Here is a 21,372-nt window from a genome sequence, read left to right as displayed (position 1 = left end):
TAACGTTGCAAGGCAAAGAGAAAAACTGCTATTGTTGCCGTCAAAATTATACACAGGTAACGTTTCAATTGGCTTCCTGGATTATGAATAACTACACAAAGGGCATGTGACTAGCAATTTATAAGTCACTCTAAGACCATCAATTTGACCCCCCCTTCCTAGCTCTTGCCTCTAGTCCCCCTTTAAGACAGAGACCTCAACACCAATGTTGTTCTGATGGTCACCGCCAAGGTTTTGGGGTATAATCCCGTCATTGTTATCTTTTAATCCTAAACTGACTGTCATCCAATTCTAAGATAATCTGACTATCTTTTTAAATCCACTTTATTAATTTTTAAATCAAATGTTTGTTGGAGCGATTTCTGGGACTTTAATATGAATTATAGACAAAGCTCTGGAATTTTGGAAGCCTGCAGAGACATCTCCGTCTGACATATCAAGGACTCAAGACCAATAGATTTGCTGGGGAAGACCAAATATCAAGCTTCGTATCCAGCCACTTTAACACGTTGAGATCATCATATTGAGATTGAGGGGAATGAATATCTGCTGGTTAGACGGTTGAAAAAATGTCATTTGGGAGACGACTTACCTGCCTCATGGAATCTATTTTCCAAAACCTCCCACTAATCTCCGAGTAAAACTTGCACCAAAATACCGCTCTCCACCCAACTACGCAACAATGCCCTCCTTTCACTTTTCTAGAAACTTGCAACACAATATCATCTAGGCCAAGCTCTGCTTAGTCCTCACCCAATCATGGCGCATTATCTCCAAAAACATTCCACCGTCTGCCAAAACAAACACGAGAATAAAGCAGACGATTCTCTTTCAAATGTTTCGATTGTTCGGATAATTGTCGTAAAATATCAAATACGAGTTGAAACCTGCAGATCTTTATGATATGTGTCAATTGGAATGGGTTTTTTATGAATGTTTCTTTACCTGAATGAATCTATCATCTCATATTGTTATTGGGAATAGATCAGAAATATGCCAATACCAACTCAGCTTTTCCATTAATCCCATCTTGTATGCTTTGTGTTTCAATAAAATATTCTTCCTCAGTCGTTAAATATAATTTCATCATTACCCAGGAATCTCTTTAGGAAGCTCTGCATGGTCAATCAAAATTCAAACAATTCCGTCCAAAATTCAGTGATTCACATCCACTTTTTGAAATCCTTCCTCAAGTCGAATGAAATCATTCCAGAAATGATCACGATTGAAGCTACAAATGTCCCGAACACTCGACAAAAAGGGACAGTTGTTATAAAGTTTTAACTAAATTGCAAATCCGGCCACAAGTCACTCATCCAATGGAAGCTCTAATAACTCTGTCCTGGTAATCCAGTAATTGTGGCGCTGAAGCCCTACATTCCGTTGGGTCCCCTTGGAATGAGTAAAGTACTTCGACCAGTTCATTATGTCCGCGTCAGTCAATCAAACACATGTGATTCCTCCAATGTGCGCAGTGTTGGGGATTATCAGGGGCCATGTCAGAGGTATAAATATTGAAAAGAGAAGGTCTTTGGTCATTTTGGAAAAAATTGTCTCTAATAATCTGCAATTTATGGAAAGTGATTAGGTCATCCTCATTAGAATTCCCAATTTAGCAAATCCACCTCCACAGACTCTCTGAGGTATCAGTAAATTCCAGGCTACAACGATTTTTGTTATCATTTTTGACAAAGTACTCCCCAAAACATTGAATTATGAATAGAAAAACTGCCTTAAGATATAGGACAAACGTTAAAACGACACATATTTTTTGCCGAAACGATTCGACATTTACCCAAACTAATGGACTTGGCTTTGCTCCATTTAATTTCTATTTGATTGTCTGCGGTTAAATAAACCCAACATAAATATTATGCCCTAACAACTGATTGAGTGAAATTAATAATCATTACGATAGTCAAGCCCATTCCTGAAGTGAATAGAATTTCTCTCGAGGAAGTTAAAATGGCCAGGAAGAAATTTAAGGGTTTCACAGCAGAATTTGCAAAAGGAACTTAATTTTCCTGAGGGTTACTTTTAATTTAGCCTTGTTTGGGGTTGAAAACAAATATGGACAAATATTGGCAAAGGCAAAGTCAGGGAAGTGAAGCAGTCTTGCTGTTACATGCGAATTGGCCTGTATCAATCAAAATTATTCGTGCGCCATCAACAATCATTGGGGATTATAAAACTTGCAATCGTTCCCTATTGCCACCACTGTCTATCGGTCATTTCTATAGGTCGTAAGCCAGTTTATTCATGTCCAACAATTCCACCTATAATCAAGCCAGTTGATTCATGTCCAACAATTCCACCTATAATCAAGCCAGTTGATTCATGTCCAACAATTCCACCTATAATCAAGCCAGTTGACTTCCTTAAATGGCCTACCATCAACATCCATGACATGTTTCGATTTCAATTCTAGAATGGTTCCAAGAAGCAGCACAAGCATTAGAGCAGTACCAACAAGAGTATCAGCGTGCCGAAGATGAAATCTGGGAAAACAAGCGGAAGAAGTATGTTGAGCAACTGAAACCAGAGCTTGACAAGTTGACTAAAATTGGCGAAGAGTGGCCCCACTGGAAAAATGGTGTGGAGGACCACAGACCGAACCGAATGAAGTTTCTTGAAAACATCTACAAGGAATTTCCGCCCAAGGACTCAAAGTTTAAGATGCCGACTATCGATATGAAGGATGAAACAATGGAATCCACAAAGAAGGCATACCGGGATGCTGTGACGCACTATCACCCAGACCGACAGACAGAAGAGCACGGAATAAAATGGAAGGTTCTTGCTGAGGAGATTTGTAAGGAGCTAACAGCACGATATGAAGGCTCTAAGTCAGATGTGCTTTTCGAGAGATCAGAAAATAATTAGACATGATCTGGGCTGGTCATATCAGCCCTTGTTGCAATCCATTTTAGATCATAACAGTATGATTGCACCTCTCCTTTCATAATTGGGTTACATGGACACATCACATAATAAGCGGTAATTGAACCATACTGCTGCCCTTTGACAAAATCACATACCTTTTCTTTTGCTGTCTTCAAATATCGGTGGAAATTTACTCTTGTCATCATGGTCCTATACTCACTTACAGAATCAGGTCTGGTCCTGGCACCACACCTTTCTCACAAACCAACACCACAAAAGCAGCATTTCTCACACAAACACTGTACTGGTTAGAGATACATCCCCTACTGCACGCTTCTTCTTCAAAATGGTGCCAGTACACCAAGCAGGTGAGGAAGACCTGAGTGCAAATTACAAATTATGCATGCGCGGCACTTGAAAGGGGATGTTACTTAAGATCAGAACAGTACATGCTGAAATATTCAATACCAGTCATACCACTCACTTTCTCACACTGAAATCACCACAACGAGGGTACGGAGCAACAAATGATTTACAGATGCAGACACTGTAAGCCTAGAAAAATTCCCATGCAATTCAGAAGCAAAGATGCTAGAACTCAGATCTATGCCTGTGAAAACTGCAAATGGAGTGTGTACATGGGCATTTTTGAAGTACACATCTAGGGATGTCAGTTCTGACCAGTACTATAAGCCTAAAGTGGATTAACTCACCCCTGAATGATGTGATGAGCGGCTCCACGTCCTGCGGCATAGTTCTCTTGTGGTCTGGAGGAGGGAAAAGTGGGCCATAATCCCTCGGCCAGAACGGCCCATGGTGATCACGGATGATCCCGTACTCATCCTGGTACTTTCCATTCGGCAGCATCTCAAGCAATGAGCCGTCCGGCAAATGTCCTAACCGCACCGCATTCTCGAATCCCTGCTTCGTGAACGTGTGATACAGCTCCTGTCGCTCTCGATTCGTCAACGTCCCAAAGTTTCGCATGGCTTCGGAACCGCGGCGGAAACACGAGAATCTCTCCTGCAACTGTGCGGAATCGTCACTCAATTTCCTACGATCTTGATACTCTTTATACATAATCTCATACTTTAATTTGGCGTTATCTTCATTTTGTTGATAAGCGCTTAAACTGTTCAAATAGTTATTCGCTTTCGTTAATTCTTGCGCAGTTCGTTTCGCCTGTTGTAGCGCTTTCCATCGCTTGCGACTAACGTAGTCGCGCTCTTTTTCTGTCAAGTCCAAATGGATGTGTGAATTGATGGAGTTTAATTGATCGATATATCGTCGCTTGGCTCGTTCCTTGTTCTTCTGCAAACGCTCTAAAGGTGGCGTTTCCAGCGCTTCCCGCACACGTCGTTCAAGATCTTCTTCTATTTGTTCTCGTATGGACTGCTTCCACTGGTCTTCGTCCACTGGAGGAGAGAAAGGCCGATGAATCAATTCATACAAATGATTATACACTAGTGTCTCAAAAAACAGCGAAAATTTCCAGTTTTTTTCTAATGTTTTAAAAAAGATATTCACAAAAAACAGACAATAATATTATCCATCATAAATTTGTTGAAGCAGAACAAAACAGTTTAGAGTAATACCAGACGATGTGTTCACAAAAAAGCTTTTTTAGTTTTACTCTACAGAGTAGTTAGAAGTATATTCTTATTATGGTTGAGAAGTGTGAAGAAGCAGTCGGAGTTAACTACTTCATACTGTGCTGCCACACTGTGTTACTCAAAGACACTAATGCAAGGGAGGTCATTGTCTGTCTGACAGTTCTTTGACAAAATATCACACTATAATGTGGTGATCTATTAATTCTTAGAAGAGCAAGTATTTGTTACGAAGATGATATTTACAATAAAGGTCTATTTGGAAAAAGCATATGATTATGTTTTCTTATTGGAAATCTGTGATAAGCTGCTGTACGATTTGCTGCTGTAAAGATGTCTAATTGATCTGGAGGATGAACTGTTAACATCTACTAGAGAAAGAAAGATATTGAAGTGGTTTTAGTCTCTACATATAGGTGGCAGTAACTATATTGGGTAAAAGCATGGCAAGGAGTTGTAGATTTTGACATATATATGAAATTTAGAATATTTGAAAGGTGACAGATTGAAATTGATATATTCAGAAACTGTTCTACGTCGCCAGAAACTGGTATCACAGAAATAAAGACAAGTCAAATCAAATATGCCAAAACTTGGAGCATCATATGCTTTGTATACTATTTCTGAGTTAGTTTTTGATATGATTTTATCAGGCTGCTGAAACGGCCAACTGGATACCAATTTCCTCAACGAAAGAGCACTGCAACTAAATCAGTGAGATGGACAGGTCACAGGAAAGGTCAATGTCACAGGACAGCTCTCAAGGTCAAGCAGGGTCAAAGGTCAAGGTTAGTTAGATTTGAAACAAGTGAATACTCACACCACCCCCGCTGAACTGTCGTGGGTTGAAAACACAGTGAATATGTTCGATTAGTAACGGGACACAGGATTGGTTGGGTCCCCATCTTTGTCAAATGGCATTGGCTAATACAAGGACTGCTATCGTCTTTTTATTATGGGATGTCCTCGATCATGTGATCGTCCACGGTCAAGGTCACATACAGCAGTGTGGAAGGACTGGACACGCATTAGACGGACATACCATATAGTAAGGCAATACTGATTGTCCTTCTTAGGCAATAGTCAGATGATCGAACACCAGCTAAGACAGGGACATATTATTGTGCTGAGAACAAGGTGCAGAGACTGGGTGTTTTTTCATCTGACGCACACAACACAACCACAGAAAAACTGTGCTGTTATCACGATTTTGTGACATTCTGCTTCTTTAATTAGTGGTTATGTGCAGCATTAGCCTAAATAATATTGCTCCGATATTCCTCTTAAATCATGACAGAAGTTTCTTCAACACATAATCTTGGAATCACAGCCCATGAACTTGCAATATTCCAGAGAACATCTGATTTTGGTTTGGGTGAATTTTCGGGGCCCATCATTTTGTGTCGTTGACGTCAAATGTGAAAGATCAGCTACATAGATTAACCCACACCTTTCTAACATGCAAGGAGAGAAATAAATGTACATTATCGTAAGTTGTTACGACTAATAGAGACAGAATATTAAGAAACTTCCTGAATAGTCTATTGAAATTAGTGCTTCTATAACTCCCAAGATGGCAGCACTTGCTGAGGTCACAAATTCCATTTTACTGATAGATTTTGACATTTTTTGCTTAAATGCCAAGTTTTATAATGAAGTCATATTGTCGACATTTGTCACGATTCACTCCTCATGTGTGTACGATTCACGTGTGAACAGATGAAGTTCTGAACAAAACCTTAATCCTCAGCATTTCACAATTTCATAATTTCAAATCAAGGAAGGCAGTGGAAAGCTTATTCACTCGGCGATATGCTTTGCAGCCTAAATGCGGTGGTGCTTTTAGATTTGTGCATAGTTTCAAAATTTGCCAAAAGGTGGCAGATACTCACTCTGGACAACAACTTCCTTCCGTTTCGACTCCGACAGCTGCACTGCCTCATCATCAAGTCTTTTTCTGGGTCCGTAACGCATCGATGGTGGGCGTTTAAGCAAGATTTCATTGATCGGTGTGGAGCGCCCACTACTGGATGAATCGGAAGACGACTCTGACAACGATGAGCTCAAGCATCCACACTCCAAGCAGACACCATTGTTGGGCTCGGACATGGTTTCTTGCACAGGCATTGTGTACATCTTGCGCGGAGATCTCAGATCTATAGCTGGGAGTGAGGATGACATCTGGGGGATGAGGTTGATTTGGAGCAAGTCCTCATCATCTGGAATCAATCATAGAATGATCTTCCCATCAATAAAAACCAAAATATTGGTGTCATCATAAAGTTATCATTGACACTGCACCATTGCTATAGGGCTGTCAGCGCGAAGGTGCAGTTCATGAAATCGACACTCAGAAAACACGGACATCAAACCACCAGCACTGTTCCAGTAAAAAGTAAAAGTCTTACCAGTTAAAAGGAAGATTCATCGTTTCTACGATCATGTTTAACATTCACAACTTGCTGAACCAGCTGTCAGCACCAAATTTAGATATCTGAAATGAGAGAACAGAAATTGGTCAAGGTCAAGGTTTACTGAAGAGATGATTTTGAATTTGGCCCCTTTGCATACAATTTCTTCAGTCTAAGTCTCTACAACATTCTCTAGACCTAATATTATTTCGTGACAATGACAACCATGACCTCTGGAGAAAAATATGATCGGATTAAAACACTGTTTTTACCGTATTGATCTGATTAAGTCTATAAGCTGACAAAGGCCTAGGAGCATATATAGTATATCACTGTAATATAACACTTAGACTGCTCGTGATCTGTTTGTTGTAACTTTACTGTTTTAGATATGCTCAAAACATCTTTATGAAGGTGCATGACAAAAACATTTTGTTTGTGGTGATCGCAGGTGCCTGTGATCGCAGGTGCCTGTGAAAAGAACCAGTGATCGTTTTTTTCCAGTAAATACCAGTTTTACCAGGGTTTGAGTGATGTACATATATCTCAAGACACTTCTCATATCATATACAGGTGAAGAGACGTTTTAAAATGTCTAAAGGGTCAAATGGGTTAACCTCTAATCTGTCACCTTGGAGGGTCCGCGCCGTCTTATATACCCATTGTAATAAACCATAATCAAATAAGAACAAATTCTCTCCGGGTCCAATTTGTTCATTGACCAAGACAATATTTGACCAGTGCTGGTTTAGCTACTGTTAATCTCAGCGATTTTTTACTCTACGATTTATGTACAATCTATATTCATAACACCAACGGCACACATCTTTCTTGGATTTGTGGAGTTTTATACTTGTGCCTGACATATAGGCCTACAAAATTAACCCTTTATAAGGCTTAAATATTGTAGATAAGTCTTTGAGTCGGATCTTCACAAACAGAAGAAGATCTTGTGCTCATAGATCTGATGGTAAATTAGCTTTCCCAACGACTTCTGGTAAAATTTACCTATAACATCGACACCACAAAAATATTGATAAACAGAAAGCAGAAATTCACCAACTATATTTAACTATTGAAGACATCGGGCAAAACACAACATAGTTACCATGGTTTAAATGGCTTTTACGTTTTTATTACCAACAAATTCAATGGACAGATTTCATAAATGATTTATAAGATTGCTCTCTGATGCGCACTATACTATTGGCCGTACATTATAGTGCTGAGCACCTGAACAAATTGGTTCTGAAAAAACAAGCTATTTGTCAAAGTCAGGTCCAAATGCATTCAATATCCCCCTGTTTGAAAGTGCTATATGCAGGCAAAGCTGTGGAGTCTGGTCAGAAATGAAGGTAGCATAATCACTGAGAAGTGTGGTGTATTATTATGCTTACAGATTTTAAAGGGTTGTCATTTTGCTAAGATGAGTAACGCATATCTTGACAAATTATCAACAAGTTAGGACCCTGGCCTTACCTCACACAAAAAAGAAATAGAAAGCACCAAAGTTTTTAATGAATATCCAGTGAACTGACCAGTGGATCAAATATCAATCCCAATAAGAAATCCTTCAAGTTTTGTTCCAGCGATTCAATCCAGCCTCAGTTATGCTATTCGAGTACACTTGGATTCCGTTGGGAACATGTCCTGCTCCGGCCACTTTTTAGGTCCCAATGTAAGCACTGCAGGAGACCGCAAATGACACACACCATCCACTCAAAGACCATGCAAGCACAAGATGTTTCCACAACAAAGTGATGAATGAGGCATATGATATCACATTTACGGTCGATCACAACCATTGAATCACCTGAACTCGATCACAACCAAAAACTATCATTCAAATAGTAGAAAACCAAATTAGCAAAGTTAACGGGTCTACATCATACACGACATTAGCCTACATATGATATCCCATTGACAGGCTTTTCAAAAACATGCTCAGTACTTCTGAAAGAGCTATGATACTCAAGCACAAGTTCTTTATGAGTACGGTATTCACAAATGTGTTTTGTGGTTGACCGCTCAGTCCCAGAATTCAACAGACGAACTTCTATCATTAAAGCTTCAAATACTGTACATGTATGTGGTGTAAAAATCATCTTTTACACATAATTAGCGCTTTTTTCAGCTATCTTTTGATACATTTGAACTTTATATCTGAACACACCATTTGTACAACATTTAAATGTTCTTTACTCAGTGCAAATATATAAATTCTTGATTAAACACAAACTGTCTACACAGTTTTTTTAATGTAAAGCCCCCAGAGGATTAACCTAGTAAATGTCATATTCACGAAAAAATGCTTTCGGTAAATGAAGACACTCGACAACACTGCTATGCTTTGATTAAACATGGCAGACGATTCATCACTCAATTTACTTTACCACACTGTCAACAAAAATATTCGGGATTAAGAATGGAAAGAAAATGCTCCGTTGAGGCCGAACCCAACCAGATGTCGAATAACTGAGGACCGAGGTAAATAACCTCACAAAGTCAAACGAGAAAGTTAAAGCAATCATATAGAATTCTGACTAACACACACAGGACACCAAGTCATTCAAAATATTATGGTTCACTTCTGTCCCCACAAAGACCCAATTGAACGGCATTAAGAACTGTTGACGCTTCAACATGAAGGATTTTCCTTACGGACACACTTGACCATTCAAATGTGATGACATATGATCTTGTCTGAATATTCTGTCTACACCTAATTCAAATATCGTAAGGTTATTATTAGACACTTGCGTTAAGATGAATGTCCTGACTCAGATTGATGTACAACATTGAATTAGGGTTTGGTCTGGTCTGAACTTTCAGAAGTTCACCACTACTGGTCTGTTGCGTCCTTGAAAAGGCACTGAAAATAAGGAGAAGTGATCTTTGCAAGCTACTCAGGTCTACTTGGGCATGGCTTTTTTCTGCCCTCGTACAAGGATCCTCGGTTTCACTTCTCATTGAGACACGTCTCATTTCAGTGTCTTGCTCAAGGACAAAAGATCATTACAAGAGTTGAACCCACGACCTTCTGACTATGAGTTTTATTGTACTCAACCACTCATATCCAACCACTATGCCACTGATCTCCCATTGAGAACTTTTGAAGGGAATATTGTCCATCGACACTTTTTCCGGAGATTTGTACACACAAACCAAATCTCATTATGCAAACAGAGGACGATATCAACATGCCAGGAATACTTGGCCACAGGTAGCACTGGGAACCCGGCCACAACACAATCAAATGCGAAAGGCAAGCTTGCATTGGACATGTAGAGAAATAGCCTGTTTCTGACAATTATCTCGGAAAATGTTATTCACATGATTGGAACATGCAGTGGACACCAAGAAATCTCTGGAGAAAAAAAGATAAAAATTGGCACTGACTGAAATTTTTCAATAATCACTTTGCAACACACTGAGATAGAGCACGAAGCCTTATATGACCAATGGTGATCTCTGATGGGTTTCATCTTGAATTCTCCTGCAGCGGTGAAGATGATTCAGAGAATTTGCAAAAGTCGCAAAAGTAAAACACTTGCAAGATTTCAAGGTTTACAAAAGTTTTGCAAGTAAAGATGAATACTGTCAAACCACACATCCCAATGAATTGGCTTACCTTACAGCTTTAATAACGGTATGAAATATTTAGCAGAAGGCCTTAGTACATACATTAGGCACTAAAGCTGTGAAACCATTGATGATGAAACTTAGAATCAGAAAGGCCTGTGAAGTTAGGCGTACTTAACGGCAGAAGTCACTGGATCGGCAAAACCCGTATTCATATTCATTCGTCCGTATTTGACAAGTTAAAGGCTTGAAAACGTCTAGTTCATATACATGGTCAGTTATTTCAATAATGGATTGAAAACAATCTTCGATGTCTACATAGAGCGAGATCATCATTATGGAGATACAACACACGTTGTCCGCTATTCCATAGAGTAACAGTCGTTTCCCTAATCGAGTACTATATGGCCAGACAAGGAACACACTCCCCACTGAGCTGATGGGTCCAATGGCTTCCTATCCTGCTTGTCTCAATGATTTTACCTTAGATCATGATTGATCTAGAAGGAACCACTAGGCAAACAAGTTTCTGTCCACGATAATGGAGAGCAGAGGCACTCTCTATAGAGTACTGCAACACGATAACCACACTCCTTCAAGGATTTTGAATCACAATTGAAACAAAATTTCCAGATTTTATCCATTTTGCATGCGCACACCAGGTTGCTAAGGTAAATATGTGCATGCACAACTGGATACAAAATCTGAACATTTTTGTTCCATCATCTGCTATTTCGAAATCCTATAAGGAGTACATGTATAATTGCCTGATGCACCATAAACTGTACCACTTTTCCAATAAAATGTACCCTTGGGCTGTAGACAGACACTTATTTTAAGACATACATTCATGTGTAGCAAGTACTTTGACAAATAGATTGATTTTATCCTGTGGCTATTTGAACGCTCATATGAGATATATATGCACATATTTTTTGTCCACATTATATCGTTTAGTGAAGTAGGCTTCTTATTTTTAGGAAAAACTTCTCAAAAATATTATTTAAACAATTTTCTCGCTTCTGGAATCTCTTTTTTCGCTGTGCCTTACATTTAAGACACAACAATTTTATTACTCATTTGAAGGATGAAGTTATTTTAATTTAAGTGTCTTGCCCAAGGACACAAAGACAAAACAGCAGTGATCCTTCCGAAGCAAGCCCTCTTGATTATGAGTGAAAAATGTCATAATGCAGGGATTAAAAATTGTATATTTACCGATATAAAAAATCAGCTTTCACTGATCCCGAACAAGGCTTAGTCACTCACACTCATACATGCAAAGGCTTTAGTACTAGTAGGCCATTTTACAATAATATTTCTTATTATAAAGGTATAATTTAGACTTAGTCATCGAGCAGGGGTAATGTAAGAGTGGATTTGTGGTCACAGTGTTACATTACCTACACCGAATAACAAAATATGAAATGGTCGTGACAACTGCTTGTGATGGAGGGCACATGGATCCTAAGACCACCCCCCCCCCCCCCCCATTTGAAACCCCAGTACAAGGGGTTCAAGGTTACAAAGTTCTGGTCCTGGGGAGGGGGCAACATCACTTTTTGTCCCATGGAGGGCCCAAATCATTAAAAAAAATAATTTTTCGGCAATGCCTAGGGGGGGGGCAATTACCTACCGGTACCCCCCTCCACGCCCACGTGCCCCTTCGCCTTCGGCCTTCTATTATGGAGGTATTATGGAACCTCCCTTAGCGGACACCTCTCTATTAAGGACACTAGTTTTAGTCCCAAAGCGGTTGTTTCTATTCAATTTGACCTCTCTAATCAGGACACCTCTCTATTAAGGACAGCACTTGTCAGTCCCGAGGGTGTCCTTAATAGAGAGGTTCTACTGTATTATCAAGAGTCTTAATAGTACCTTCATGCTTCTATGCAGCCCTGAAAGGTAACGCCAGAACAGGAACCCCAAATGCAAATTAGGCCTATGCCATAAACCAAAATTAAGCTTTGGCCAGTGCATTGATTATCTCTGTCCCAAGCACGTGCCAACTGTCATAAATGTTATGATATGTAAATTTTGTATCCAAGCGCACCGGTTCAACGCATCTATATAAACAAACTTTTCAACAACTGCACTCACCAAAACTGTTGAGTTGATCTTAAATCTCTCCACACAGGTCGATTTATCAGAGCTATATCTTTCTTATGTGAGATTTTCGTGAGCTTTACTCCTGGGAATTCGGAGAATTCTTCAGTTATTTCCACAGCTTTGACAGGTCAATGTTATATCCAATCCGCGATTGCAGGTCATGTGATCTTTGCGATTTCGCGGGAAATGAAAGGGGCGGAGTCGTGGCGGCATATGCTAAATTTAGAAAAGCACATGGCTAAGGTCTCGTTAGGGAGTTTTTCCCAAATGTATGCGATGATGACGTGTCCCATTAACATGACGTAACATCTATCTTAAAATGCGTTTCCAAAATGATTGACTGAAGACAACCCATTTATGTCGTATATCACTGGAAACGCCCGATTCCCTTGATTCTGCAGGATGTTAAATCGGGTATTTTATTTCTTTAAATAAATCATAAGCGTCTCATTTTCTCCTAGCTCTGTTCACCATCCCAAATGGCAATATTGCTAATTGGGCCAGACAATCACGGAAAACCCCAAATATCATACATTTTTTCCTGAATAATTCTTGCAGTGACCATTCTCCCGTGAAAGACAGTTGCTTACGCTACACAAAAAAAAATCGAGGGTCAACCATTGAACTTTTGAGATATTGAATTTTGCACAAATCAGCGAAAAACGCACCAACTGGCACTGGACGGCATTTCAACATGGGGCCAACGCACATTCCGAATTCAGTGTACACATACGTCGGCAACAACAGTGAACTGCGTAGTTTCTTGTTAGCCGCCTATTGAGTAGCGTTCTAGGTTTCAGAAACTCCAGAAAAACATGTCTTTGCCAAAACAACTGCTAAATCAACACTGGCGTACTGTGAGGACCAATAAATCAATGATCTTTTAGGAACTACGGTTAGGGCTTGGCCGCGCATGAATACACACGAGACCAATGACTAATGAGACCATAGCGATTTCATTCCTTCCGACGCGGCCGAAAAGCTGATCTAGTCCTGTTAGATGTTACGTCCTGTTAATGGGGTACGTCATCATCGCGTACATTTGGGAAAAACTCCCTGACGAGACCTAATGTTTGTCCGCAATGTATTGTGGGTAAGGAGTTACCATGTGCTTTTCTTAAAATAGCCGATGTCAACAAAGGGGGCCCAAGCCCTACCCCTAGCGGCAAATCGAAGAACCAGAACTTACCTGACAAGATAATCAGCTGGCAGAGGGCGGTTGTTCGATGCTCAGTCCTATTGTCTCCATCAGCCTAATAGCGTTAACGTGTCAGAAAAACTTGGTCTTTTTTGGTTGTGTAAAGGTCTTCTTACCTGACAAGATAACCAGCTGGCAGAGGGTGGTTGTTCCATGGTCAGTCCTGTTGTCTCTATCAGCCTAATAGTGTTAACTTGTCAGAAAACTTGGCATTTTTTTAGGTTGTGTAAAGATCTTCCCCACCTGATCAGATAACCAGCTGGCAGAGGCTATTATTCCATTTTCTCTCCTTGCCTGTGGCGTCTTTGTAGAGTTGTCCATTAAACAGTCCTGTCTCCTGGGTAAAACTTGGTAAGAAAAATGAGTGATCCTTAATCCAATCTTACCAGATTGAGCAGTCCTTCGCGATGGTTTAGGAAAGCAAACAAGGACCCTTTGAAGGTTGTGTCAATGTCTTCCCAAACTGACCAGCTGGAAGAGGTTGGTTGTTACGTAGGCTGTCCTGTCGTCTCCAAAGTTTATTAGTGGTAACCCTGGTATAATTTTGAAGTTGTGTCAATGTCTTCCCAACCTGACCAGATAACCAGCTGGCAGAGGGTAGTTGTTTCAGAGTTTTTAGGTTGTGTCAAGGCCTTCACAATCTGAATAGATAAGCAGCTGGCAGAGGTTGTTTCGACATCCCACAGACAGAAAGATATTGGGATTTCACCAATTGCAATGGCAGTTGCCTGTACCGTGACAGAAGACGGACGAAATAGTGCGATGGCCTTCATGATTTTGCTTGGGTTGGGGAGTTCCTGGGCTGATAAGGGCAGGCATACATTGGGTCAGGTCAAGTCTTGGTGTCGTCAGTTGGCTTTCTCACAGTGATGAGTAAATGTGTATGAGAAAAATTTTCACCATCCTTGTTAATCTTGAAGTTATAAGGCATAAAGGTGAAATTTTTCAAATTTGTGTTAACATACAGGGTGTCTCATGCATTGTGCTGCATCAGTCTATGCATGACTGTGTGTCTAGACGACGTTGAAACTTGGCCAGATGTATTCTAGAAGTGACAAGCTGTTCAGAAATGTATAGGTTTGTGTGAGAGTAAGGTACTGCCAAGTCTACAGCCGCTGGAACAGACGGTATGCATGAAATGACGTCACGTTATTTTTGGTGGCAGGTAGGCCGGGCCTCCTCACCGGCTAGTGAGACCTTACGTGACCTGGGGCGAGTTTGTCTCCAAAGCAGAGGTAGTTCCGGTCATGCGCAAGGAGGTTGGGTGACATCAATGCTGGGTCATTCTAAACAGTGTCAACCAGCGCCCACCAGCGTCCACCAGGTTTAAAGTCAGGTATAAAAATATCAAAATAAAATTTAGTAGCCATAAACGTAATAAGAACACCATAAGACACATTTCCTGAAAATTTCATGACATTTGGGTGTAAGATAAGGGAGATGTTGTCTAAAATCACAGGCTCCTCTTGTATTGGGAAGCCCTATCATTTCCTCCAAGTCAAATCCAACATGGCCGCCGACTGGGTGGTGGACGTTGGTACATTTTAGACAAAAACTCGCTAATCAAGCACACAAATGTCATGAAACGATCAGGAAATTTGGAAAATGTCCTGCTTATTTCGTTTATGACCATTACATTTTATTTTGATGACTTTAAATACGTTTAAACCTGGTGGACGCTCGTTGACGCTGTTTAGTGTGACCCTCAATGCCAATCCAAAATGGCGACTGAGCGATAAATTTGTGTTGTTGACATCCGAATTTCTCCCAGAAATGGCCATGTAAAATCAAAATAAGTGATTGTGGTGAACTGATATATTCAAACCATATCACTGTGGATTAAATAAATATAACTTAGGATTAAAATAGTGGATTATTTCTGAGAAAATGTCGGATAAAGTCAAAGTTGCGATTCGGGTTCGTCCTATGAATCGTAGAGGTATGTATACTATACCCTGCACTACATTTACACACATATAATTTTGTGTACATTTTCATAGAAATGTTCTTAGCATTTTGTTCATGAAATGTTCTTATAATTTCTTTCAGAGAAGGACCTGGCAACAAAGTGTTGTGTGGATATAGATAGCAACCAGACAATTCTTTTTCATCCAAATTCTGGGATTCATGAACTGAAGAAAGACAAAGATGGGTAAGTTTTTCGTCTTAAGTCTTGATCTTTGCCGTTGTCTCAATATCTGTCAATAGTTTTTTTTCGTTGCGTCTTGGTAATTAGTGACATCAGTGTAAAGAAAATTTCCATATAAAGTATTACTATCAGTGTTGAAAGATTACAAGAAATTCTGTGAGATACATGTGTCTATTTAATTTACACTTACAGCTGATGTAGTTATTGATGTTTTTATGCCAAGAATAACTAGAATACGTCAAACGCTACATTCAGAAAGATCAAACAATGCTTCAAGCTTGCAGATATTCTGTTCAGGTGTCTGTCGATTGATATTCTCAGAAACTGGAGTCCGTCTGAATCAGGCTTTCCATGCGATACGATATCTTGACTACAGTGTCAGTGTGTGACTCGAAATCAATGAGAATGAATTATTACAAGATATCAACATAATAAATTCAGTCTTGTCTTGTATTTATCATGTAGTGATGTCACCATCCTTTGGCTCCATTATGAGATTTTATAATGTTGTCTGCTTCATTTCCATGTTGTTGCAGGGAATATTATTATTTCATTGACACAAACTATGGCCAGGTTGCTATGATTATATCATCGTTATTTCATGTCACCATAAGATCCATGTAGAATGGTTGTTCCTGTGTATGAAATAAAGAAGAGGTTGTATGCTGTAGTTGATGAGCATGTCTGTATCTTTCTCATCATCAATGGACAATACTTGACTCTGGTTTTGGTGCCTAGTTGGCAGTTAAAGCACAAACCACCACTCTTAGTGCAACTGTTCAGTCAATCTGTGTATGTCTAAACTGGAACCAACATAGTCAATAGCCAGTCCAATCAGTGTTTCAATCAGCTGTGATACTCCCAGAGAGTAGAGCTTGAAACATGAATGTACACAGCAATAGCTGGGGGTAATAATGTGAAGCGCTTTGAGCGAGTGAAACCAGTTTGATTTAGCGCTTTATAAGCCTCATGATTATTATTTAATCATGCATTGGTTTTCAAATTGATGTTTTTTCTTGTTTCAAGCTTTTATGATATTGAACTGTCAGACAGCGAAGAAAGGTGGGTGCATAAAATGAACATTTGATTGATTTTAGATGTGATATAACACAGTGTGTGTGCTTTTTGATCAGAAGTGTCTCAATCAGCTAAGACTTTTGCAAATATACTCTTGATTTTGATGGTTGCATTTTACAACTTTTTTAATCGTGTTGACCAGCACTCTTTATTTCGAGTTGTGATATGTACACATGAACATCCATCCAATTATTTATTTATCGAGTCATGTGCTTTCCTTAAAGAATCAGTCTTATTGTCACTCAGGCCTACCACAGCCATACAAGTACCTTTAGCTTTTAGAACGTAATGTTATGCAGGTCACAGAAAAACCTGAGATTTTCAAAGGAAGTGTGCAATGCCTTTCCCTTTGTACTTTTTGTGTATATAATTTATGTCCTAAAATGATTTTAGGTGAAATTGAATGAACTACTTGGTCAATGAACTGAAAACTATTCTAAAACATGTTCAAGGTTAGGTCACTTAGACTGGGTCATTGTTTTGGTTGACAAGATGATTGGGCCCTATTCTACATGCCTTTGTGGTATGCCGAATGGACAATATTTTCAAACATTTGTAAAGTCCTGTGAGGAATTTCAAGGTCTTCCCAAAATAGTTATTTGGTAATTTCATCATTGACTGCAGAATGAGTGAGTTATGTATATATGGTTATTTTCATAATTGGAGCTTGAGCCCCGACTGTGAGTGTGATAGAAACATAGCTATTGAAAGGTGTACTCTCTCGCTGTCCAAATTGGAATCATAGTCAAGTTGTGACCTCAAGAATTTGAAGTGTCATTTCCTCAACCAGTTGACATGGTTGAAGGTTTATGCCTCATGATATCAGGTTTGGACAAAGTCCAGTGCATGGATCTACATTGATTATCCAGTGATGTACAAATGTATTTTGACAGTAGCCCACATAGGTTATGTTATGATAATGAATGTTTTTCTGAATATGTAGCAGTGTCACTCAGCATCAGAATTTGATAATTTCGTCCTGAAATATGCAAGGAGAGGTGAGGAATGGTGGTGTATACTCTTACATAAAAAATCTGTGTGTGTTGAGTTACGAAAATTCTCGACCATGCGAACTGTCGTACTGTAGCGTTCCTCTTGTTCTCTCAGCCAATAACGCACGAGATATCATGCATTGTGTACGTCTGACCCCATGAGTGGGTGCGATCAATAAAAAAAGATAACCACCTGCTCTAATATTGATAGATATCTGGCGGAGGCCATCACATTCTTTTTGTCTGGATCAAAAAGGTGCAAAATGTGTTTTAGGGCTTCTGTGTGTAACACTAACAGAGGATTATTTGAATCTTCTGGCAAAGGACCCTATGGGTTCAATCAATCTTGCACATGTGATCAATATTCAGCAACCTTTCCTGTTAAGATATTGAAACCTGTAAGATGTTTCATCTTATATGATAATCACCTGCCAGTGGAAACCTCTGTAAATCGAGAATAATCTTGCTGCCAGATTGTTCCAAGGAAGAAAAACACTTGAACGCAGGAGGAAACCTCGTCTTGTTCTAATATTCTCGTCTTAAAAAGCTTCTGGTATAAGTTCAGGTGTCTGTGAGATCATGTTGGTATTCTATGAACGAAATGATATTTTTGTTCGATTCAGAATCAGTTTCCTAACTTCCTGAGAAGCAGGCTGGGCTCCCAGCTTACCGTGGAGGCCTGTCTTGGTTGGCCTTGAAAGCAGAAGTACTTGGTTCACCCTGGCGAATCAGTTTGATTGACTTTTGTTACTTGATCTTCCATGAACACTTTGAGTTTGACCACCAATACAACTTTTTGGCAGTTACCAAACATCTTCCACTTGCTCAAGTGGTTGTTGACATTATGATATTTCGTCATTGTATCATTGTGTTATACTTACCCCAAAAAGAAGAAAATATCATGTCTGCATGTGTACTTGCATGGTACACAACAATGTTCAGTCTTCTATTGATCAGTTTTGACTGTGTGTACTGTGTACATGTATGTATGTAAATTACGATTGTAATTATGTAGACACTATGAGCGGATATTCATGTACATGCTCAGTGTTTACAAAACTTGATAGCAAAGTATATTCTGTTGGTAATAGCTAAACCAACAGGATGCATTGAGAGTGATTTGGTAAACTTTGCAAATGGCTTTGGGTTCTTTTTACAAGAACAAGTTTTGTCGACTGCAAGATGAGTTATTTGGTCATAAAGTCATCGACATACTTCCGCATCAAGTTTGAACGAGATAACCTCATCATCCAATCAAGCTAATTATTGTCTCAATGTAATAATTATAGAGAAATTGATTTTACTCATCAAACGTTCGTCTTTCATCAAAATGCCAACGCTATACAATATCTGTGTAGGCGCTATTCATATTTGCGTCATGTTACGGCCGTCGTCATGAAAGTCAATCGCTGCCCTGATCGATTTGCCCTATTGATGGCAGTAGTCGCAGACGCTGTAATGAAGCTGATTAAAACTCATTACTTAGTGATTAGGTGGCAGTTCGTGTTGGAGTCGGGCATTGTGGGATTCCACTTCGGCTTTATGCTGGGTTTATGACGTTAGATGATGTTGCATCAAACGCAAGATTAGGTCGTCAGATGTTTGCGTGTGATTGGTGTGATATGGCCTGCCATCAGATTTCAGCAAGAATCAAACATAGATGACATGGAATAACACTCTCCTGAATCGTGTGTTCCATGTTTAGTACCCCATGTTGAGTCTTTGTAGGAGCGATTAAAATGGCTTGTTTGCATGGCGCTTTCGCCCCAACTTAGACATCTCCTTGAGCAACACCAGTCTTACAATATCCATAGAGCTTTCCGTACACTCGTTATTGATCTCTGTTGATTATATTTGTCGCCATGGCGATGATTGATGGGTCTCTATGGTCATTTTGCAATAATCTCTTTACCGTCGGTGATGGATTTCCGTAACATTTTGGCTGGGGGTATAGGGCGGGTAATATCTGTCAGAGACGGCGGAAACACCTCATCGATAACATAAGGGCTTTTGGGCAATTGTTGACAAATCTCAGTCTCGAGAATCATCTACCCAGGATGCAGGAGCGTCATTTGGGGAAGTAGCCCATTAGGCAAACAAAGCCAATAAATTTCTCTGACGACGTTTGCAAACTGTAAATTCAAGCATGCACGGATGGCCAAGACTCAGGAGAATGAGGGTTGATTTTCACCTTGGGTAAGTCAAACAGGCTGCAAGTATGTATGTATGTCAGACTAAATACACATAAGCCAGACAAAATTTGCAAGAATATTAAAAAATTTCATAAAGTGGAGGACTGCAGTTTCAATCAATCAATCAAAACAGCAGGAATTTTATTGAACCATAAACCTTGCCAGAATCTCTCCACGAGTCCATTCCTGCCACTTTTCCGACTGACTTCCGCACACGCCACTTAATTATCGACATTTCTCGCTTCCTGGCAACATTCAAACTCTGGCATCTTACCGCAGAATAAACACCGAATGTACTCTCTCAAAACAAGATGTACATCGTTAGGTGTTGTCGTTTGGCTACCAGTTTTACGATTAGCTTACAGTCGAACAGTGCACTTCCAGCGAGAGGTATTCAACTGGATGTGAAATGATTGGTGCGGGAAAGGGTTGTCTCAATTGTGCTTTGTTTCCCCTGGTTTTCATGTGATTTGAATGCATTGGACCTCCCAGCATCTTGTCATGTTTATCATCCTGAGCCCCGGTTTTCTTGTAGTTGTACTGTGATATGAACATGACTGAGAGCAACCATCACTTTCCCCATCCCACTGTTCTAATCTTTAGACGAGAGAGTCATGTAGAGATACATGTGAGGTTCGTTTTCCATATTCAGTTGATTTTATTGGCGTTCAGGGAATGCAGTGTTATGGTAATCAATAATGTCTATATTTGTATCCATGTCTTGCGGGGGTGATCAAAACCATCAATATGGATTACATACTTTCCTCGCTAAAATGAGCGTATCATAATCTGTCTGGAAATATGTGAACTGAAAAGTGGGCGTCTTCCCGTGCATTTCGTAAAAGTCATTATTGTTTTCTGAGCCAGAGCACGTTTCTGCTGACACTGACATACCGAACAAGTTTCACGCATTGTGACAAGTTGTCCTTGTCCTTGTATTTGATTTGTCCTGGTGATATCATTAGCATTGGTGACCACTTCAACACGTATTGTCTCATTGGACATTGTTTGTAAACATCCTCTCAACAGCAGTTGAGAGCCTCTGTAAGGAGGTTCCCCAGAACTCCAGAAAACCAACACAAGCCATATTCGATAATGTGCCACATTCAATACCGCTTCCACTTTCCAGCTTCCGACATAAGATGCCTCGAAAGAAATGTCGACTGACG

The 21,372-nt window shown here is 39.8% G+C and overlaps 2 protein-coding genes across 23 annotated transcripts in view; one reads left to right on the top strand and one right to left on the bottom strand.

Annotated features, from left to right (window-relative positions):
* Positions 1-12,739, bottom strand: part of LOC135503474 (cytosolic carboxypeptidase 2-like) — a 31,742-nt gene extending 19,003 nt beyond the window's left edge. For 11 of the 14 annotated variants that reach the window (XR_010449901.1, XM_064797067.1, XM_064797060.1 and 8 more), the window contains exons 1-5: positions 12,587-12,739; positions 6,902-6,987; positions 6,386-6,712; positions 5,314-5,328; positions 3,597-4,298 (exon numbers count right to left, since the gene is read on the bottom strand). Coding sequence is in view for 12 of the 14 variants with exons in the window: in XM_064797067.1 (XP_064653137.1) it covers positions 3,597-4,298; positions 5,314-5,328; positions 6,386-6,674 (1,006 nt within the window). In the remaining 2 variants the exon portion in view is untranslated. Of the gene's footprint in view, positions 1-592; positions 1,023-3,596; positions 4,299-5,313; positions 5,329-6,385; positions 6,713-6,901; positions 6,988-8,383; positions 8,713-12,586 lie in introns of those variants that run through there. The other 3 variants (XM_064797061.1, XM_064797062.1, XM_064797072.1) reach the window with 3 other exon arrangements.
* A 2,778-nt stretch (positions 12,740-15,517) lies between these two features.
* Positions 15,518-21,372, top strand: part of LOC135502696 (kinesin-like protein KIF13A) — an 82,943-nt gene continuing 77,088 nt past the window's right edge. For all 9 annotated transcript variants that reach the window (XM_064795650.1, XM_064795643.1, XM_064795647.1 and 6 more), the window contains exons 1-2: positions 15,518-15,732; positions 15,843-15,945. In XM_064795650.1, the coding sequence (XP_064651720.1) occupies positions 15,681-15,732; positions 15,843-15,945 (155 nt within the window). In that variant the 5' untranslated portion in view covers positions 15,518-15,680. The remainder of the gene's footprint in view (positions 15,733-15,842; positions 15,946-21,372) is intronic.

This window comes from Lineus longissimus, chromosome 19 (assembly GCF_910592395.1).
Source record: "Lineus longissimus chromosome 19, tnLinLong1.2, whole genome shotgun sequence".
Lineage (NCBI taxonomy): Eukaryota > Metazoa > Nemertea > Pilidiophora > Heteronemertea > Lineidae > Lineus > Lineus longissimus.
The sequence above is the reverse complement of the archived record's forward strand: the minus strand, read 5'-3'. Positions and strand labels throughout refer to the sequence as shown.